Genomic DNA, 15,854 nt, shown 5'->3' on the forward strand with positions numbered 1-15,854 from the left:
AAACCATAGGCCACTTTTGGCTTTGTTGGTTTTGTAAAGTTATCATGACCACACATACGCTTGTCTCAGTTTCTGATACAAAATTTCAAGATACAATCTGATTATGTACAGCAGTAAAAACAACAGTTTTAGGGAAAAAAACTGCTTCTATAAACCAAAGTGGTCATATTTAGTGTGACTTCCCTTTGCACTTATTCCTTTAATACTTTTGTTCAAATAATATGAGATTTATTGCATGAATTTTCTGATGTTTCATTCAGCACATATCAGATGTAACATGTTTGTGCTGCTCTTTGTCATGGGGTCATGGGACACACTAAATACTGACTTAACCATTTAGAACCCTTTTGCTTCCGTTTTTGTGTCTTTTAAGGCTGTGCACATATTCCCTGTATTTTCTTGTTGTTTCTGAAGAAAATGGAATAAGAAATAAAAATGTATACTCATTTCAACCCTGTTAAAACAGCAAAGCCAAATGTGGCCTTAGACATTTGCCTAAAATCCCCAAATACTGCAGTATATTTCTTTGTCATGTTGTTATATTACAAAGCAGCACAAACTTAACTCAGACTAAACCATCTGCAACCGGAGCACTGGTTATGGATTCTCCTGATGGGACTAAAACAATGGGGGTCATCCAATTTTATGCTAATGTAAAACTTTCTGCAGCATCCTCACAGTGTGTTGTAATGTGTATAGTAAGTGCACTATCAGTTTGCGACAAGTAATAGTGGTGATGAAACAGTTCTGTTAAGTATGGTAACTGTAGTAACAGTAATCCAAACAGCAAAAGTAATCTTTTACTAACATGAGGATCTAAAACCATCATTTCATCATTCCATCAGTGGTAATAGTAACAGCAGTGGAATCTGTGTTTTCAGTAGTACGAACTCAAGTGACAGAGCTAACAGCATCACTGGTAGAGATACAAGTAATAGTTAAATGTGTAGTGTTAATAATACTAGTGTCCAGTAGTTGTAGTTATAAAAAACCCACGTCATCCTTTATTTTGAGACAGAGTGCTGTGATCAGGGCTCCATTTGCCTGTTCTACATACAGCTACAGTGCCACCCAGTGGAACTTCAGCTTGCAATGCAGGAGGGTGAGGTGAAAACCCTGAACACTGTCCAAGGTAATGGCAATGATTGATGGACCTCAATGCAACATCTTAACCTTGCTGTAAGACCTGGACAAAGTCACCGAAGCTGCTTTGCGTTGATCAGATTCTGCTCTAATGGCATTTCCAAGCACACGCCAAGACAGACTTCTGTGCACTTTTTCTAATTAAGGTATCTGTCTTACTTACACAAGTTCTGCTGTCAAGGAGACAATTAGGTGGTGGTTTGTAGGATAACCTTGAAACACTTGCATGTATTTCTCTTACAATGTTCAGTAGGCACAATGCACTGTACAACAGGCATTAGCATTGAGTGGATGGGAATCTCTGGCCTTGTAGAGAGCTGCCACACATGAAGAGAATTAAAATGATGTCCTTAAGTAGGGAACGCCCATGTTATATGCTCACAGATGTAGAATGTTTAATTTACATGCACTGCGCAGAGCTCTCCCATTGGGGAAAACTTGAGGGGTCAGAGGCGTGCCGTAAAGAATATCTGTACTCTGGTCACAGCATTCAGTTGTTGGAGATACTTCACTTAATGACCTGCATGAATATTCAGTAGTTGTTTTTAGATGGTGCTGAAACAAAGTAGAAAGAGAAAATAAAAGAGGAAAAGAAAACAAGGGAGTGCATCAGAGAATGTAATGCCTCAATAAAAGCACCATATGCATCAATTAAAAGAAGCACATTCACTGATAAACACTATTAATTTGGGTAATTCCATAATCCCTGTCTAGTTCATTACATGAAATTAAGGCTGTAAAACCCCTGAGGCTCACGCCATCGCAATAAAAACACACACTATAAACCTGAGCTTTTACTCCATGTAAATGCATCAAATCCTTCAGTCTTATCACTCTCCTGCAGCCTTTCAAAACTCAGCTATATTAAAGCTTACAGAGGTTTTCTAAAGCAGAACCTTAGGGAGCGTCTTATCTTCTTTAAAGTTGAGAGCCATAAAAATGCATCACTTGTACTATGTATTTCAAAGTTATGCTTCGAGCCAACAGTTAATAAAATTTTCAAACAAACTCAAAAAGCAGCACAGACAGAAACACAAAATAAGATCTTTGTCGGCGGCAGTGCATCAGTTCTCGCCTGCCTGTCAGGTTTTAGGCGAAAACATCATTGGACGGGGAGTTTGCCGTCACACCGCCTGCATCTCATGGTGTTGTCCTCGTGCATTTCCCTGCTGTCCTTGTGACTGACAGCGGGGATCTAACCTCAGCAGTTTCCCCTCAGCATCGAGGCCTCCGACATACGCTGAGTTTGGGTCAATGAAGTTAACACCTACGAAGCAGAGACAGATCAATATTTTATCAGTGGGTGCTGTAGTAGTTGACTGTTTCTGTCAACAATGTGGAACTCTGAAATAGGTGACTGTGAAAATGTGATTGATCTGATAAAAAGTGGAATCTAACTTTCAGCAACCTCTAACGTTGCTTCTGTGGTTTGGTGGCAACAACCTTACAGTGAATTTATATGTTAAAAAGAGTTACATTATTCAAGTTGGACAAGAGATTGATGAGATCAGAGTCAGGATGAGGAAATCAAAATGGTTTGCTGTAAGAGTAGACAGAAAATAGAATTGCGGAAAAAATTATTAGACCATCAAAAGTCATCAGAAGTAATGGTTATGCAATCAAGTACGAACTCCTGTGTGTATCATGTGACTAAAACCGACAGAAAAGAAAACATGGAATGCCTAAAAGCACTGTTTTTGCCAGTACAATGCCACAGATATTGATGTAAGAACTGAAGTGATTTTGGTTATTATCAAGAAAACCATGGAAAATGGATAGATATCAGCTCTGAAATTAAACTCATATGAGCTATTTTTGTTGTTATCATTATATTTGTCCAAACAAATGTACCTTTAGTTGTACTGGGCATTAAAATGAACTGGAAATTGAAGAAAACAAGTGGTGGTCTAATAATTTTTTCCATGACTGTATACAGAGATTCGTGTTGTTCCATATATCTACTGATGTGCATGGACACATCATCAGTGATAGTACCAGGGGTCATTGGGGTTTTAGGTCTTACAACTTCATAACCCCTCATCCTGGTGAGCTGACAAGGAATGATCAATTTCCAGCTTGTGTTGAAGCAGTATTTCACAATGCTTTGTCCCTCATGACCCACAGCAATCCTGAGGCTTTATCTGCAGCTTCACAAGCTCTTTGGTTGGCTCGCTCTAGCGATGTCCAGGAGGTTGTAGGCCTGACTGCCCTTCATGGCCCCTCCATCCCACTTCAACTGGCATGCACTGGGCACACCACCTCTGTCTCTGGCAGTCCTCCAAAAGTTCTACATATTTCCCGCTTTTATGCTCCTTGGTTTCCTTCCTTCTCTCCTCCCAAGGTACCATCAGCTCCAACATGATGACTAGCAAAATGGTCTGGTCTGAGAGTGGTCTCCGTGATGTTTTCAGGAAATCTCAGCTGCTTCCTTAGGTCCACTCTCATCTGCCAGTCCTATGCTGTCCCCAAGAGGTCCAGATGGATTTTTGGTGTGGGGTTTGGGTTATAAATATGGTGCTGGGTCTTGCTGATCCAGGATGTTTGGCCTGGTCAATTGTGCTGCAGATGGTCTTAGCTACTACCTTTAACACCTGCGTCATGGAGCCAGTGGTAGTGGCCTTCAGGGCAGCTGCTGAGGATATACTCCAGTGTTCCTGTATAATTCTATGTGTTGTGTTTAGTCACCACAAACAGCTACTTTTGTGTGACCCAGAATTACTTGATCCATGATTAATACAAAGATATTCATGAGAGCAGCTTTGAGTAGATCATTAATTAGCGTGATTCTGCATATAGCTGCATATTGACACAAACTAATTACAAGTTCAATGGTATGTCCAGTAACATTTGTCAGCTCTGAAAGCAGTAAATCAGCATTTTAAAGTGTAATTATTCATGGTCAAATGACTCAGCCAAATTACCTGGAGACCAGCTGCAACAAATAAAAAAAACGGCAAAATATACAATAAATAAATTAGTAAAACATTAATACTAAATTAGAGCCAAAAAGAAGAAACACCTGTAAAATTGCTTCTGTATTGGTGTTGACAATGGCAGTTTGGCTATGTCAAAGCTGAAGTCATTTTCCATGACACGGTTAATTTGATATTCCTGTATACAGCAGGATTTAAACCTTCCATCCATCCATTATCTACCGCTTTATCCGGGGCCGGGTCGCGGGGGTAACATAGGATTTAACCTAAAAGATAAAATCGCTGACCTCTGGCCTGTACAGCACACTGTCAATAAAAGGTGCATAATTACAGCATCCTCCTTCCCGCAGAGCAATTAATCAATCTAATCAATCAGCTCTTCTGTGGATCTACGAATAGGCAGTACACAGTGTCCCACAGCCCCTCCTCGGCTCACATCACCAGGACAAGTGACCTCTGTTTAACACTCCAGTGAATGCTTTATTAATTAAGTTTTGAAAATGTCAAGTATTAACCCGCTCAACGTCTGGGGGTCAGCAGGCACAGAGATGGACTGAGAGCTACAGGGTTCATTAAATATTGTCCATGAATAATTCAGCCAGCCAGTATTCAGAGCAGATTCATCTGGATCAGCTGCTCTGGCACTGACCCCAGACAGCAGAGCTTTTTCAAGGGCTCAACATGGTAATAGCTCAAAACTGAGCTCTCAGCACAGTGCTGAAACTCAAGTGTGGCAGGACATCAAGGAAATGACAATAAATTAATGACATTGCTGGGGACGAAATCAATAGGTGTCAAAAACAGATGGTACACTTTTTTGGTTTAATATCCACACATTTTTATGAAATAATGACAGAAAAAGGATGCTGACCTGGGCTGAGCTGGGGGAAATGCCCACAGTGGCATCCAGCTGTCGTTTGGTAAGACCACATTTCATGGCTGTAGCAAATCCTTGGAGGACGTCACCAGCATTAGGGCCCATGATGTGGAGACCAACAACACGATCCTGTGGAGACATGGCTGTAGTCAGTTTAAACTGGACAAGAGTGGAATAGGGCTTTAAAATAAAGTACCTTTCCATAGTCATACTCATTGTCAGAGTTTGGGGAAACAATATTTACCTCCGCCAAGGAGGTTATGTTTTTGCCACGGTTAGTTTGTTTGTCTGTCTGTCTGTCTGTTTGTCTGTCCGTTAGTGTGCAACATAACTCAAAAAGTTATGGACAGATTTTGATGAAATTTTCAGGGTTTGTTGGAAATGGGATAAGGAAGAAATGATTAAATTTTGGTGGTGATCAGGGGTGGGGGGGCCCACAGGGGGGCCCATTTCCAACAAACCCTGAAAATTTCATCAAAATCTGTCCATAACTTTTTGAGTTATGTTGCACACTAACGGACAGACAAACAGACAGACAGACAAACAAACAAACAAACCCTGGCAAAAACATAACCTCCTTGGCGTGGGGGGGCCCACGGGGGTGGGGGGCCACTGATCAGCCTTGGCGGAGGTCTGCGCTCTCCGAGTGCTTCTAGTTTTATGTTATGCTTCATAAACTTGGAAAATGATAAAATCAGTCAAAAATGACTTAAGGGGAAATGTAGTTTCATCTTTTATATCTGTTGTGTTATGTCATCTTGTGCTTTGTGTGATTGAGATGTTAGGGTTAGAGTAGTGTTTTTCAACCGTGGGGTCGGGTCCCCACATGGGGTCACCTGGAATTTCTAGTAATTGCTAAAAAAAAAACAAAAAAAAAACAACTTACTAATACAAAATATATGGTTAGTTGAAAGAGACAATCACAATCCATAAAAGACATGACAAACTGTGAAGCTGAAACTGAAGCACTGTGGTACTGTTTATCTTTCAAATGTTCTTTGTGGTCAGTTTCAGATGCTGCAGCTCTTTCATAATTCATAGTTTGAGTTCTTGTTTGTTCAGTATTAACTGTCAGCCTTGTAATCCAAGCTGGACTGACTGTACATATCCTGACCAAGGAAAATAAAATCCTCACTTTGTGCAGTAATCTACACCTGGCTTTTCTGCCTCTGTCCATAATAATATACATTATATAGACTAAATGTCATCTAAAATTAACGTTTATTTGCAGCATAGTATAGCAAACTATTACATGATCAAAAACAAATTAATTTTAGCAAAAAAAAAGTCTCTGTTTTGAATGTCTGGGGTCACCAGAAATCTGTGATGTTAAAATGGGGTCATGAGCCACAAAAGGTTGGGAACCACTGGGTTAGAGGTAGGATCAGGTTATGTTATCACATTACCCTCTCCCATGTTGCCCTATTGGTCAGGTCTCTGTTGTGAAAGAGATAATAAATATCAAAAGGCTTCCTGGTCAATACAAAGCTCACAAAACTTTGACATAGTTCAACTTAGACAAACATATCAATTTACAATGAAAATCAATAAAATCAGTCTTAAAAGTATTGTCTGCACATCCTGAAAAGCTGGCAGAAATAACACTAAAACATGATACCATATATCAACCCTCATCCCAAACATTACTGAGTCTGAACAGATCCAAAAACTGCAGACAGGAAATTAAGTACAATTAAAACATGAGGGATCACATTATTATTCACACTGAAACAATCAGTGTAACTAATCAGTGCAGAAGAGTTATATTAACACATTTATCAGCTTGGCACAAGATGCACTCTGAAATGCATTTATCTGTAGCAGTGCCAAGCCAGTAGTGGAAAGAGCTAAAAATATAACAAAACAGTGGGTGGATTAATAAGGTGTGAGCTATTGCACAACTTGTGGCATTATGACTAAATATCCCCCGAGGGAAAGTAAACCTTCTATTCTTTTATAGCTGCTTCAACTGTCTGCATACTCCAACTCAAGACGTCTAGACTTTTCAACTCAACACCATAATGTGTGGAGTTGTGGTCGATCCACATGCTAATTCATTTTGGAACATTTCCATAAATGCAATTTAAAATGTTAAAAGAGGTGGTAAAAGCAATTTAACCTTTTGCATTGATTCAGCATTGTCTTTCTGTTACCAGATTAATTCAATTTCCAAAATGTATCATTCTTTTAGCTTTACTTTGTCATTTGATCACAGAGGAAATCATCTAGTTAATGTGCAATAAGTAACATGAACATTTTTAATACAACTATCTGCTGCCACTGAAAACATGATGACAAAGCTAAAGTTTCAGGCACTAAAACAAAAAACAAGCTGAAAGAAATAAACCTGATGGAAACTTAACATTTATCTGAGTTTGTTATAAAAAATATGAATAAATACAGCTTAAATAGATGTTTGCTAAATGAATTTCAAATGATTCATACATTTTCTGGGATGTAGCAGATGACTTTAACGTAGCAGGAATTTTTATTTCTGGCAGGTAGAGTCCATTCAAGGGGCCAATAGTAGTTGTGATACACCTGAAAAAGAGCGAACATTCAGATTTTAGTCTCCTTTTTGTTTAAATATGCATGTATTTCTCTGTTGGTATTTATACTTGTGCACCTCTATATTGTCTTTCCCGAACATTAGATTGGCTTTCTCCTCAGACAAACCACAGGCAGCGTATTCCAGAGGAGTAAGCACGACAGCAGGCACATTGGTGTAATCACACTGTGAATAAAAAATTATATTACCTAAAATCAATTCTAATGTAATTGCCTCATGCAACATTTGGCTCATGTACAAGCTTTAAAATGCCGTGGACACATAAAAAAGCCAAGGTGTACCAAAGTGTTTTCTCCTCCATAGAGTCGACATGCAAGCAGTGTCCCAGCATGCACTGAGAGGCCTGTGGTGGAGGGGCGTCCATGCTGCACTGATCCAATGGCATAAATATAATCAACACTGGTCTGATCCTTTTCATTAACTAGGATTCTGCCAGTGCTGCACAAACACAAAACAGGCAGTTAAACTATATTTGCCACTCATGAACTCATGAACACACTTAAAAAAAATAAATATGGGCAGATTTAACCTACTCCTGGTTGAATTGCACCCCCACACGCTCCAGACCGATACCACTGGTGCAGGCTTTCCTCCCAACAGTGAGTAGAACCTGTAACCACATACACACAACACAGACAAATACCTTAAGCCATAACATTAGCTTTTATATATACCACTTTGAAATGATCAAACTGTGGCGTACTGTATCAAAATCGTCCTGCTTTGTTTGGCCTTCCTTAGAGACAACGGTCACTGAGAGCCTCCCCCTGGAAACCTGCTGTGGAGCTGCTGCAGAAATGCCTTCATTGCAGAGAAACATACACATTTACCAGCTGATTTAACTTACAAAGACCCAAACATCCACCGGTGATCAAGATCATCTACTGATCTAAAATGTTTAATGATTGTTGATCCGCTAATCCTATCAATACATGTAAATAATTCAGGTAAAATCCAGATATTCATCTTTTCATGGTCAGAGCCTCCATAGTGAACATGGAAACACTGTCATCTTCTACAATATGGATTCACCAGTAAAACCCATGGAGTTTGAAGAAAAAGTGACTTTTCAGCAAAATATATCATTAGCTGAGCAAAAAAAGCATGTGTCTCCATCCACTATCATTTGTCAGTTTCCCTGTTTTGATCAAATAACCTTTGAATTTACGCTGAGATTTAATGAACATCTGCATGATCAGTGAATTAAATATAGAACTACAAAAGCACTCAGAGAGCACAAATCTCCGCCAAGGCAGATCAGTGTCATTCCCCCCTTGATCACCACCAAAATTGAATCATTTGGTCCTTGTGTCAGTATCAACATTTCCCGAAAATTTCATCAAAATCCGTCCATAACTTTTTGAGTTATCTTGCTGACAAACAGACAAACAAACCCAAATGAAACATAACCTCCTTGGCGGAGGTAACAAAAAAGTAGTTCTGGGTCTTTAAGGGTTAAAAGAAATAACTACTACTATTTTAACCAGGTCGTTGCCAGATAAGAAAGTCTGTCTCTGATTTACAGAGGTTTCCTATTGCATCTGCATCTATGTCCCAGATTAAAACCAGATTATTCCATGAGTGATTTAGTTTTCATGCTATTACCAACTGAGAATCTGATAATGGCAAGTTCATAGGAGGACTGTGAGTTTTGTTTCACTTTAGACTCTAGCATGATGGTGCCGTAAAACATTCTGGGTTCTCTGTGACACTGTGTCTGATAGCTTTCTTCAAATGTCTTCTGTTTATCAGGCAAGACGGTTCTTCTATTTTTCTACAATTTAAGTGTTTCGGCCAGTCTGGTTATTCTCACCTCTTCAGCCTTGTTTCGGTTTGGGGTCCTCCTCGTTCTCATATCATTAAAATGGGGATCTTTACTGATCAAATACAGCTGCATTTCTTAAAAACATCATACTGTTTTTTTATCTGCTTAGTTTCATGCAAATAAGTGCCTCCAGTCATCAGTCAAACCTACACATGGGCAACAAATGAAAGGATAAAGCTGATGGGAATGGTTTATTCCAGAATAACAATGCCCTGTCCATATGGCAGAAATTGTTACTGAATGTGTACGAAAAAGAGGTGAATTGTATGCCTCTACAGTCACCAGATCTCAAATCAGTGAATAGCTCTGCCAGCTGTTGGACCAATGTGTCAGACATTGTTATCAAATGATGTTCACAGATTTGGAGAATCCTTGCCAAGGTGTAATGAAGCTGTTTTAGTGTTGGACCACCATCTTTCTGAGATATTTTATGTTGGCATTTCCTTTACTTTGTCATCTATCTGTAACTACCTCCTGGCTCTAGTTATGAGCCAAAAATGTAATTGCAGTTCAAGTGATTAAAGCACTGGAGTGCACTTAGAATATATAACCTTCTTATCATCATGCAGATGAAGCACTTGTGATGATCTTCCTTTGCTGTAAGGTATTTACTGTCTATAATATTCCAAATATAATACACCAAGAGCTGTCATACCTGCAACTCTGTCCTCAGTGGAAAGTTCTTTCTGCTCCACCTAACAGCAAAATCAAAAAGCAAAATCAAAGATATGAGCATTTTTAACAATTCTGATTTTACTGTAATTTTATGTACATTTTATGTGACTTTAAATATTTACATGCTGTATTCCTGTTTGTGTGTATGTGCATGTCTGTCTGTCTATCTATCTATCTATCTTTTTTTTTTTAACGTCTGTGATTGTACATTGTCATTTTATGCAGCCTTCAATGTTTTTTTTTTTTACTTCTCTCTCTTTTCTTCTTTCTTTTTTCTCTGCTAAAAGCCTGACTAGGGACTGGAGATGAAAACTAGCAATAGCTATAATCTCCTTATGTGAATCATCAGTTACTACAGCTTGTTTGTAACAGGTAGAAGTTATACCGTGTAATTTGCATTGTCCCTATCGAATAAACTTTATAAAAAAAAAAAAAAAAAACAGACACAGACATTGTGTAAACCCTAAGATTCTTCGTTGTTGCTGCCATAAATGATCCTCCTCTGTCACCTTAGTGAGTGAACAGTTACAAATGAAGTCAACTCCAGCCACCAACATGTGGTTTTCTATCTTCTGTGCCATTTTCTGATCTAACCCCTCAAGGAGGTCAGGTTGCAGCATGACGGTCACTGGATATCCGAGGCCACAAAGGAAGCCAGCACACTCCAGCCCCTCTGCAGACCCACCAACCACCAGTGTCCGACCAGGAGGGTGAAGCAGCGAGAGAAGGTCATCACTAAACAGAGGGAAAATAAAAACAGGTTTAAAATGAAACAACAGCATAACCTTAACAGTGTGTGATGTTTTGTTCATTGCAGAACAGTTCATCCACCTGCTCAGGCAGTGCTCTTTGTCTCCAGGTATGCCCAGGTGGTAAGGCCTGTCTCCTGTTGCAATGACCAGGGTCTCTGCTGTCAAACTCTGCTTCCTTCCATTTATGTCTGTCACCTAATTTGACAGAAAACACAAGAAAAAGCTTAGGTTGCTTCTGAATCTTTTCCAGACAGTACCAGTGATGTCTGGCACTTCTAGTGGGAGGTTCAGCGTGGTGAAGCCCAGACATTTGGATTTAGCCCAAGTGTACTGTACTGCAGTAATTTGCAAAAACAGTGTGCATTAAATCCATGTTTATGAACCCAGTGCTGATATACTTTTCTCTTAAGGGAGTCTTTAAAATGATTGTTCGGGTAATTCTCTCACCCTATTCCAAATTTGAGGCTTAACTCTTCAACTACACTTTGCCTAAACTACATTTTGGTTTATATCCTCCTAAGACCAGCATTTTTATCCTCTGTAGGGGACAAGAGTTTCACAGTTTTACTTAAAAAATGCTCTTAACTGCAAAGGGTCGTCCATTAAAAAAACAAACAAAAAATGCATCTAAAAAAAAAAAGTGATATCATGCCGTTTCCAATGTTATGAAAAAAAAAAAAGGCAAAACGTTTAATTATTGGGTCTCAGGAGGATATTTTTCATTAACTACCAAAGTAAAGACTAGTGAAAAACTCTCTGCTTCGCAAATACCAAAAACTATCAATTTACTCTAATGTTACACATTGTAGATGTAATTTAGAAACATCTCATCAGTAAATGAGGATAAAATATTTCACAGCAAAGACCTTCTAACTGACAAATACTGTGATATCAGCTCATGGCCAACCTTGATCGTGAGGGTTTTGTCCAAATGACTTGTTTACCTCGACTGTGTGAGGCGCTACAATCTCTCCACGAGCTTCAAGGTAAAAGACTCCACAGCTCTTTAGCTCCCTCTTCAACTCCAAACTGCGAGCCTTCACCTTCCCCTGCACAGCCTCCACCAGGTCGCTCCAGCCATGAGACACTAAAGACAAACAACAGAATGTAGAATTTACTTTAATGGTCTATGTTGGTATACAGTACTGTGCAAAAGTCTTAGGCATCCTTTAGCTTTGTTGTTTTTGCAGGGGTGAAATGAACATACATACTTATTTTTCATTTTCTTTTCTTCAGATACAACAAGAAAACACAGGGAATATGTGCACAGTCTTAAAAGGGACAAAAACTGAACTGAATGAGTTCTAACGTTAAAAGTTTATATTTACTGTCATCCCTGACCCCATGATAAGAAGCAGCTCAAACAGAAACATCTGACATGTGTTGAATGAAACCTGGTATAAAATATCAGAAAATTAATGCCATAAACTTTGTTTTTACTGCTGTCCATATTTCACATATATCTATATTGTATCTAAATACAGAGTGCATATGTGTGATCATTAGAACTTTACTTAACCACCAAACCTAATGTAGGCATTATTCAGTAAATATTTTGGTTGCATTTTAGATAGTCATAACAAAAAAAATATTTCACAGACATTTGTCTTACAATAAGAAACCCAAAAACAAACAGGCAGAAATCAAAGGCTTATATTTGCTTATCCTGTATCTGTCCATTTAATTACACAGAATACCATTAATGCTAGAGAAATAAACATACATAAATAACACAAATTAAATATATACTGTACACTTAAATCATTTTATGTTATAATCCCTAAGTGTTTTATATTGTACTTTTTTGAAACTCATCAGTGCCTATACAATTTCAGCTCATGGCATTCCACAGTTTGACTCCAAAAACAGAAACACAACTATATTATATATTCTCATTTTATCAATATATTTATATATTCTCACTTTATCAATTAATCAATCAAATTTTATTTATATAGCACCAAATCATGACAAAAGTTATCTTGTGACACTTTGCATATACAGCCGGTCGAAACCAGACTCAAGTCAATTTACAGATACCCAACAGAATCCTCCAGGAGCAAACACTTCAGATGTTTGAAAAACACATGACTCTCTTCAACTACACATGCGGACCTTTCCTGATGGAAATATAATCCATGTGTTTGCCTCTTGCTGGATTTGTGGACTTGTGGCTAGGTGCGATGTAAAAGCAACAAATAGTACCAAAGAAGGACTGTTTATAAGTAAAGTGCTGCATATATTTGGATGAAAGTTATGTTGTTTTACATTGCATTTGTATGTAAAAGTTATTTATTACAAAAAATGTTTGCTATAACTGTATAACAGCACAACAGGAAAGAGAAAAAATAAGGATCAGCTGAATTACTGATACTGTTTTTCAAAACCTAAATTTACAAATCACATACACACACACAAAAACACAACTCATAGACAGAGGTGGCAAATTAGGTAAGCAACAAAACAAACTGCACAAAACCATGTCTCCAAAAATTGGGGGAAAAATGTTCAAAAATTCACAAATGCATTAAAGATATTTTGAGGGGTTTTCTTTCTTCCCGTACTGGTATCTGCTGGAGCCATCCTCTCAGCTTGGGGGTCACTGCCCCTAGTGCCCCGATCACTACTGATGCCACTGTTGCCTTCACACCCCACATTTTCTCTAGCTCCTCTTTCAGCCCTTGGTATTTCTCAATCTTCTCGTGCTCTTTCTTTCTGATGTTGCTATCACTTGGGATTGCTACATCTATCACTACCGCTTTCGATATTTATCCACCACTATGTCAGGCAATATATATATATATATATATATATATATATATATATATATATATATATATATATAGTTGTAGTTATAGTTATAGTTATTAATACTCATTATTTAGCCAATGAGAGCGCAGGTACACAAAACATCAGCCAATGAGAGCGCAGGTACACAAAACATCAGCCAATGAGAGTGCAGGTACACACAATATCAGCCAATGAGAGCGCAGGTACACACAATATCAGCCAATGACTTTACTTATAAACAGTCCTTCTTTGGTACTATTTCTTGGTTTTACATCACATCTAGCCACAAGTCCACAAATCTGACAAGAAGCCAGCACACGGATTACATTTCTTTCAGGAAATGTGCGCATGTCTGGTTATAATCCACTTCTCTTAATGTAAAAATCTTTGAATACAAACTGGAAGTTTTTGTTTTTAACTCAAAAATGTACTTGCAGTGTTTTTAAATACACAATATCTAGATACTGAATAGTAATAGGATGTAAATTACCATCATCTATGAATCTCCATCCATATTTATTAGAGTCTTGAATGGCTTTTCCCAGTAGTGATGCCTGTTGAAGAAACTTTCTGATTGTGTCTTTGTTGAAAGTGGAACCACCGAGTTCTGGAGAAAACATTAAAGAAGAAAGGCAAGAGTAAAGGCAAAATGTGGAGAACAGATAAGAGATAATCACCACAACTCCTCAGACTTTGTGAATTATACACTCACCCCTCTGAGTGCCTCTAGTAGAAGGAGCTGCAAGGTCAAGGATCAGCACCTTTCTTCTCAACCCCGCAGCTTCCTAAAGGAGCCAGAGTGGAAAAAATAGATTAAATGAGAGTCAGAAGCAGAGAGCAATAGAGAGAGGGGCAATTAAATATTTAAACGGGTTAAGCATTTGTCCTTCTCGACAATACCAGCTCCTGCCCTCTTCATCTCATTTCCACTTTTCCTCTAGAGCAGCTCACAGATCATCCCATTACCATAAAGCCCATTAATATGATAATTATCTGAGCTGTGCTTTAGCTAAGTGTGCGCTCATCGACCAGATTAACAGTAATTATGAGATGAGGCTTTTGGAGTATTCTCTGGTGGGAATAAAGTAAAATAAAAGACAGACATGGCTGCATGAAGAGCTACCTAAACCCATGGAAAGTGTTCATGCAAATAGAGTGCAGTGTTTCAGAAATTAGACATTTATTGGTTTTCCAGCTTTCAAATCTTTGACAAATAGTTTGTGACAGATTCCACAATGACTAGGAGGTGAACTAACCTTTGCCACTGCCAGTCCTCCTGATCCCCCTCCAATGACCAATAGGTCAAAGTCAAAGCCCCCCAGAGATGGTCCAGCTGGTGGGTCCATGTTTCACTTCTGCAGACAAGAGAAACTGTTGACCTGGAAGCACACACACACACACACACACACACACACACACACACACACACACACACACAGTGGAGAACTTTGGACCCTGTGCTCTGTCTGACTGCAGGATGACACAGGCTGTAAGGACGTGTACAGTTTTATTAAAACAACTGAGTCTGTTCAGCCTATATTTTACACACCCAAACACACATTCCAAAATGTGTTTAAAGTATTTCCTGCCACAATGGGAAGTAAACAGCAATTAAAATGTACAAGTAAAACTATATTTTAACTGCAACTGCATCTGATAGAAACTGTGTGATTTAAACATTTTTAATTTTCTAAATGTCTTGAAAGCTAACCTGTAAACAGTTTGTGAAACACACATGAACTTTCTGCAGACCCAAGGAACCCAGAAAAAAAAAACAGGATCAATGCGCACGCCCAGAAACGAGTTACGGTAACGCTCTTCTGTAGTTTACTTTTAAGTTACGTAAATATTTGACATAAGAGTGAAAATCGGTCACTCGCGGTCCTGAGGCACTGAATGCCACGAAAGAACAGAATGAACAGATGATGAAAAGTAGCAGAAGAAGGTGGGTTTGTGGGCAACGCAATATGCGTTCATGGGCTGACATAAATGTAGTATTTATGAAACACCTACAACTTTACAGCCATACAACGTGACAGTGTGACAGTATATAAATGTCATAATTTATAAGCATAAATCGGAATTAACAATAATCGTTTAATTATCAACAGATGCCATATCTTACTGTGTACGCTGTTTTGAAAATACATTAATTCTTGCTCTATAACCAAGCATTTCTACTCTGTCTTTACGTCCAGTTTTGAACATAAAAATACAGCAAAATTTTAACACTTGCTTAATATTATAAATACACTTAATACGGCTGACGAATCAATTGTAGTGTTTTATT

At 38.4% G+C, this 15,854-nt stretch overlaps 1 protein-coding gene across 1 annotated transcript; it reads right to left on the bottom strand.

Moving 5' to 3' along the window:
* Positions 1 to 495: 495 nt before the first annotated feature.
* Positions 496 to 15,458, bottom strand: LOC115429045 (thioredoxin reductase 1, cytoplasmic-like). The gene is made up of 15 exons (XM_030148280.1): positions 15,300 to 15,458; positions 14,821 to 14,943; positions 14,277 to 14,349; positions 14,055 to 14,171; positions 11,719 to 11,861; positions 10,854 to 10,969; positions 10,532 to 10,757; positions 10,003 to 10,042; positions 8,226 to 8,323; positions 8,056 to 8,132; positions 7,804 to 7,960; positions 7,580 to 7,687; positions 7,399 to 7,494; positions 4,948 to 5,082; positions 496 to 2,410 (listed from the first exon to the last, which is right to left on the bottom strand). The coding sequence occupies exons 2-15, from the start codon at positions 14,908 to 14,910 to the stop codon at positions 2,345 to 2,347; spliced, it is 1,542 nt and encodes a 513-aa protein (XP_030004140.1). The 5' UTR covers positions 14,911 to 14,943; positions 15,300 to 15,458; the 3' UTR covers positions 496 to 2,344.
* Positions 15,459 to 15,854: the final 396 nt, after the last annotated feature.

This window comes from Sphaeramia orbicularis, chromosome 12, assembly GCF_902148855.1.
Source record: "Sphaeramia orbicularis chromosome 12, fSphaOr1.1, whole genome shotgun sequence".
Taxonomy (NCBI): domain Eukaryota; kingdom Metazoa; phylum Chordata; class Actinopteri; order Kurtiformes; family Apogonidae; genus Sphaeramia; species Sphaeramia orbicularis.

Excerpts from the sequence above, each read along its gene's own strand:
- LOC115429045 (XM_030148280.1), bottom strand. The coding sequence starts at position 14,910 with ATGGACCCACCAGCTGGACCATCTCTGGGGGGCTTTGACTTTGACCTA. Across the intron at positions 8,133-8,225 it reads AGCAGGACGATTTTGATACA|GTTCTACTCACTGTTGGGAG; the intron begins GTACGCCACAGT and ends ATGTGGTTACAG. Across the intron at positions 7,688-7,803 it reads ATGGAGGAGAAAACACTTTG|TGTGATTACACCAATGTGCC; the intron begins GTACACCTTGGC and ends TTTTATTCACAG.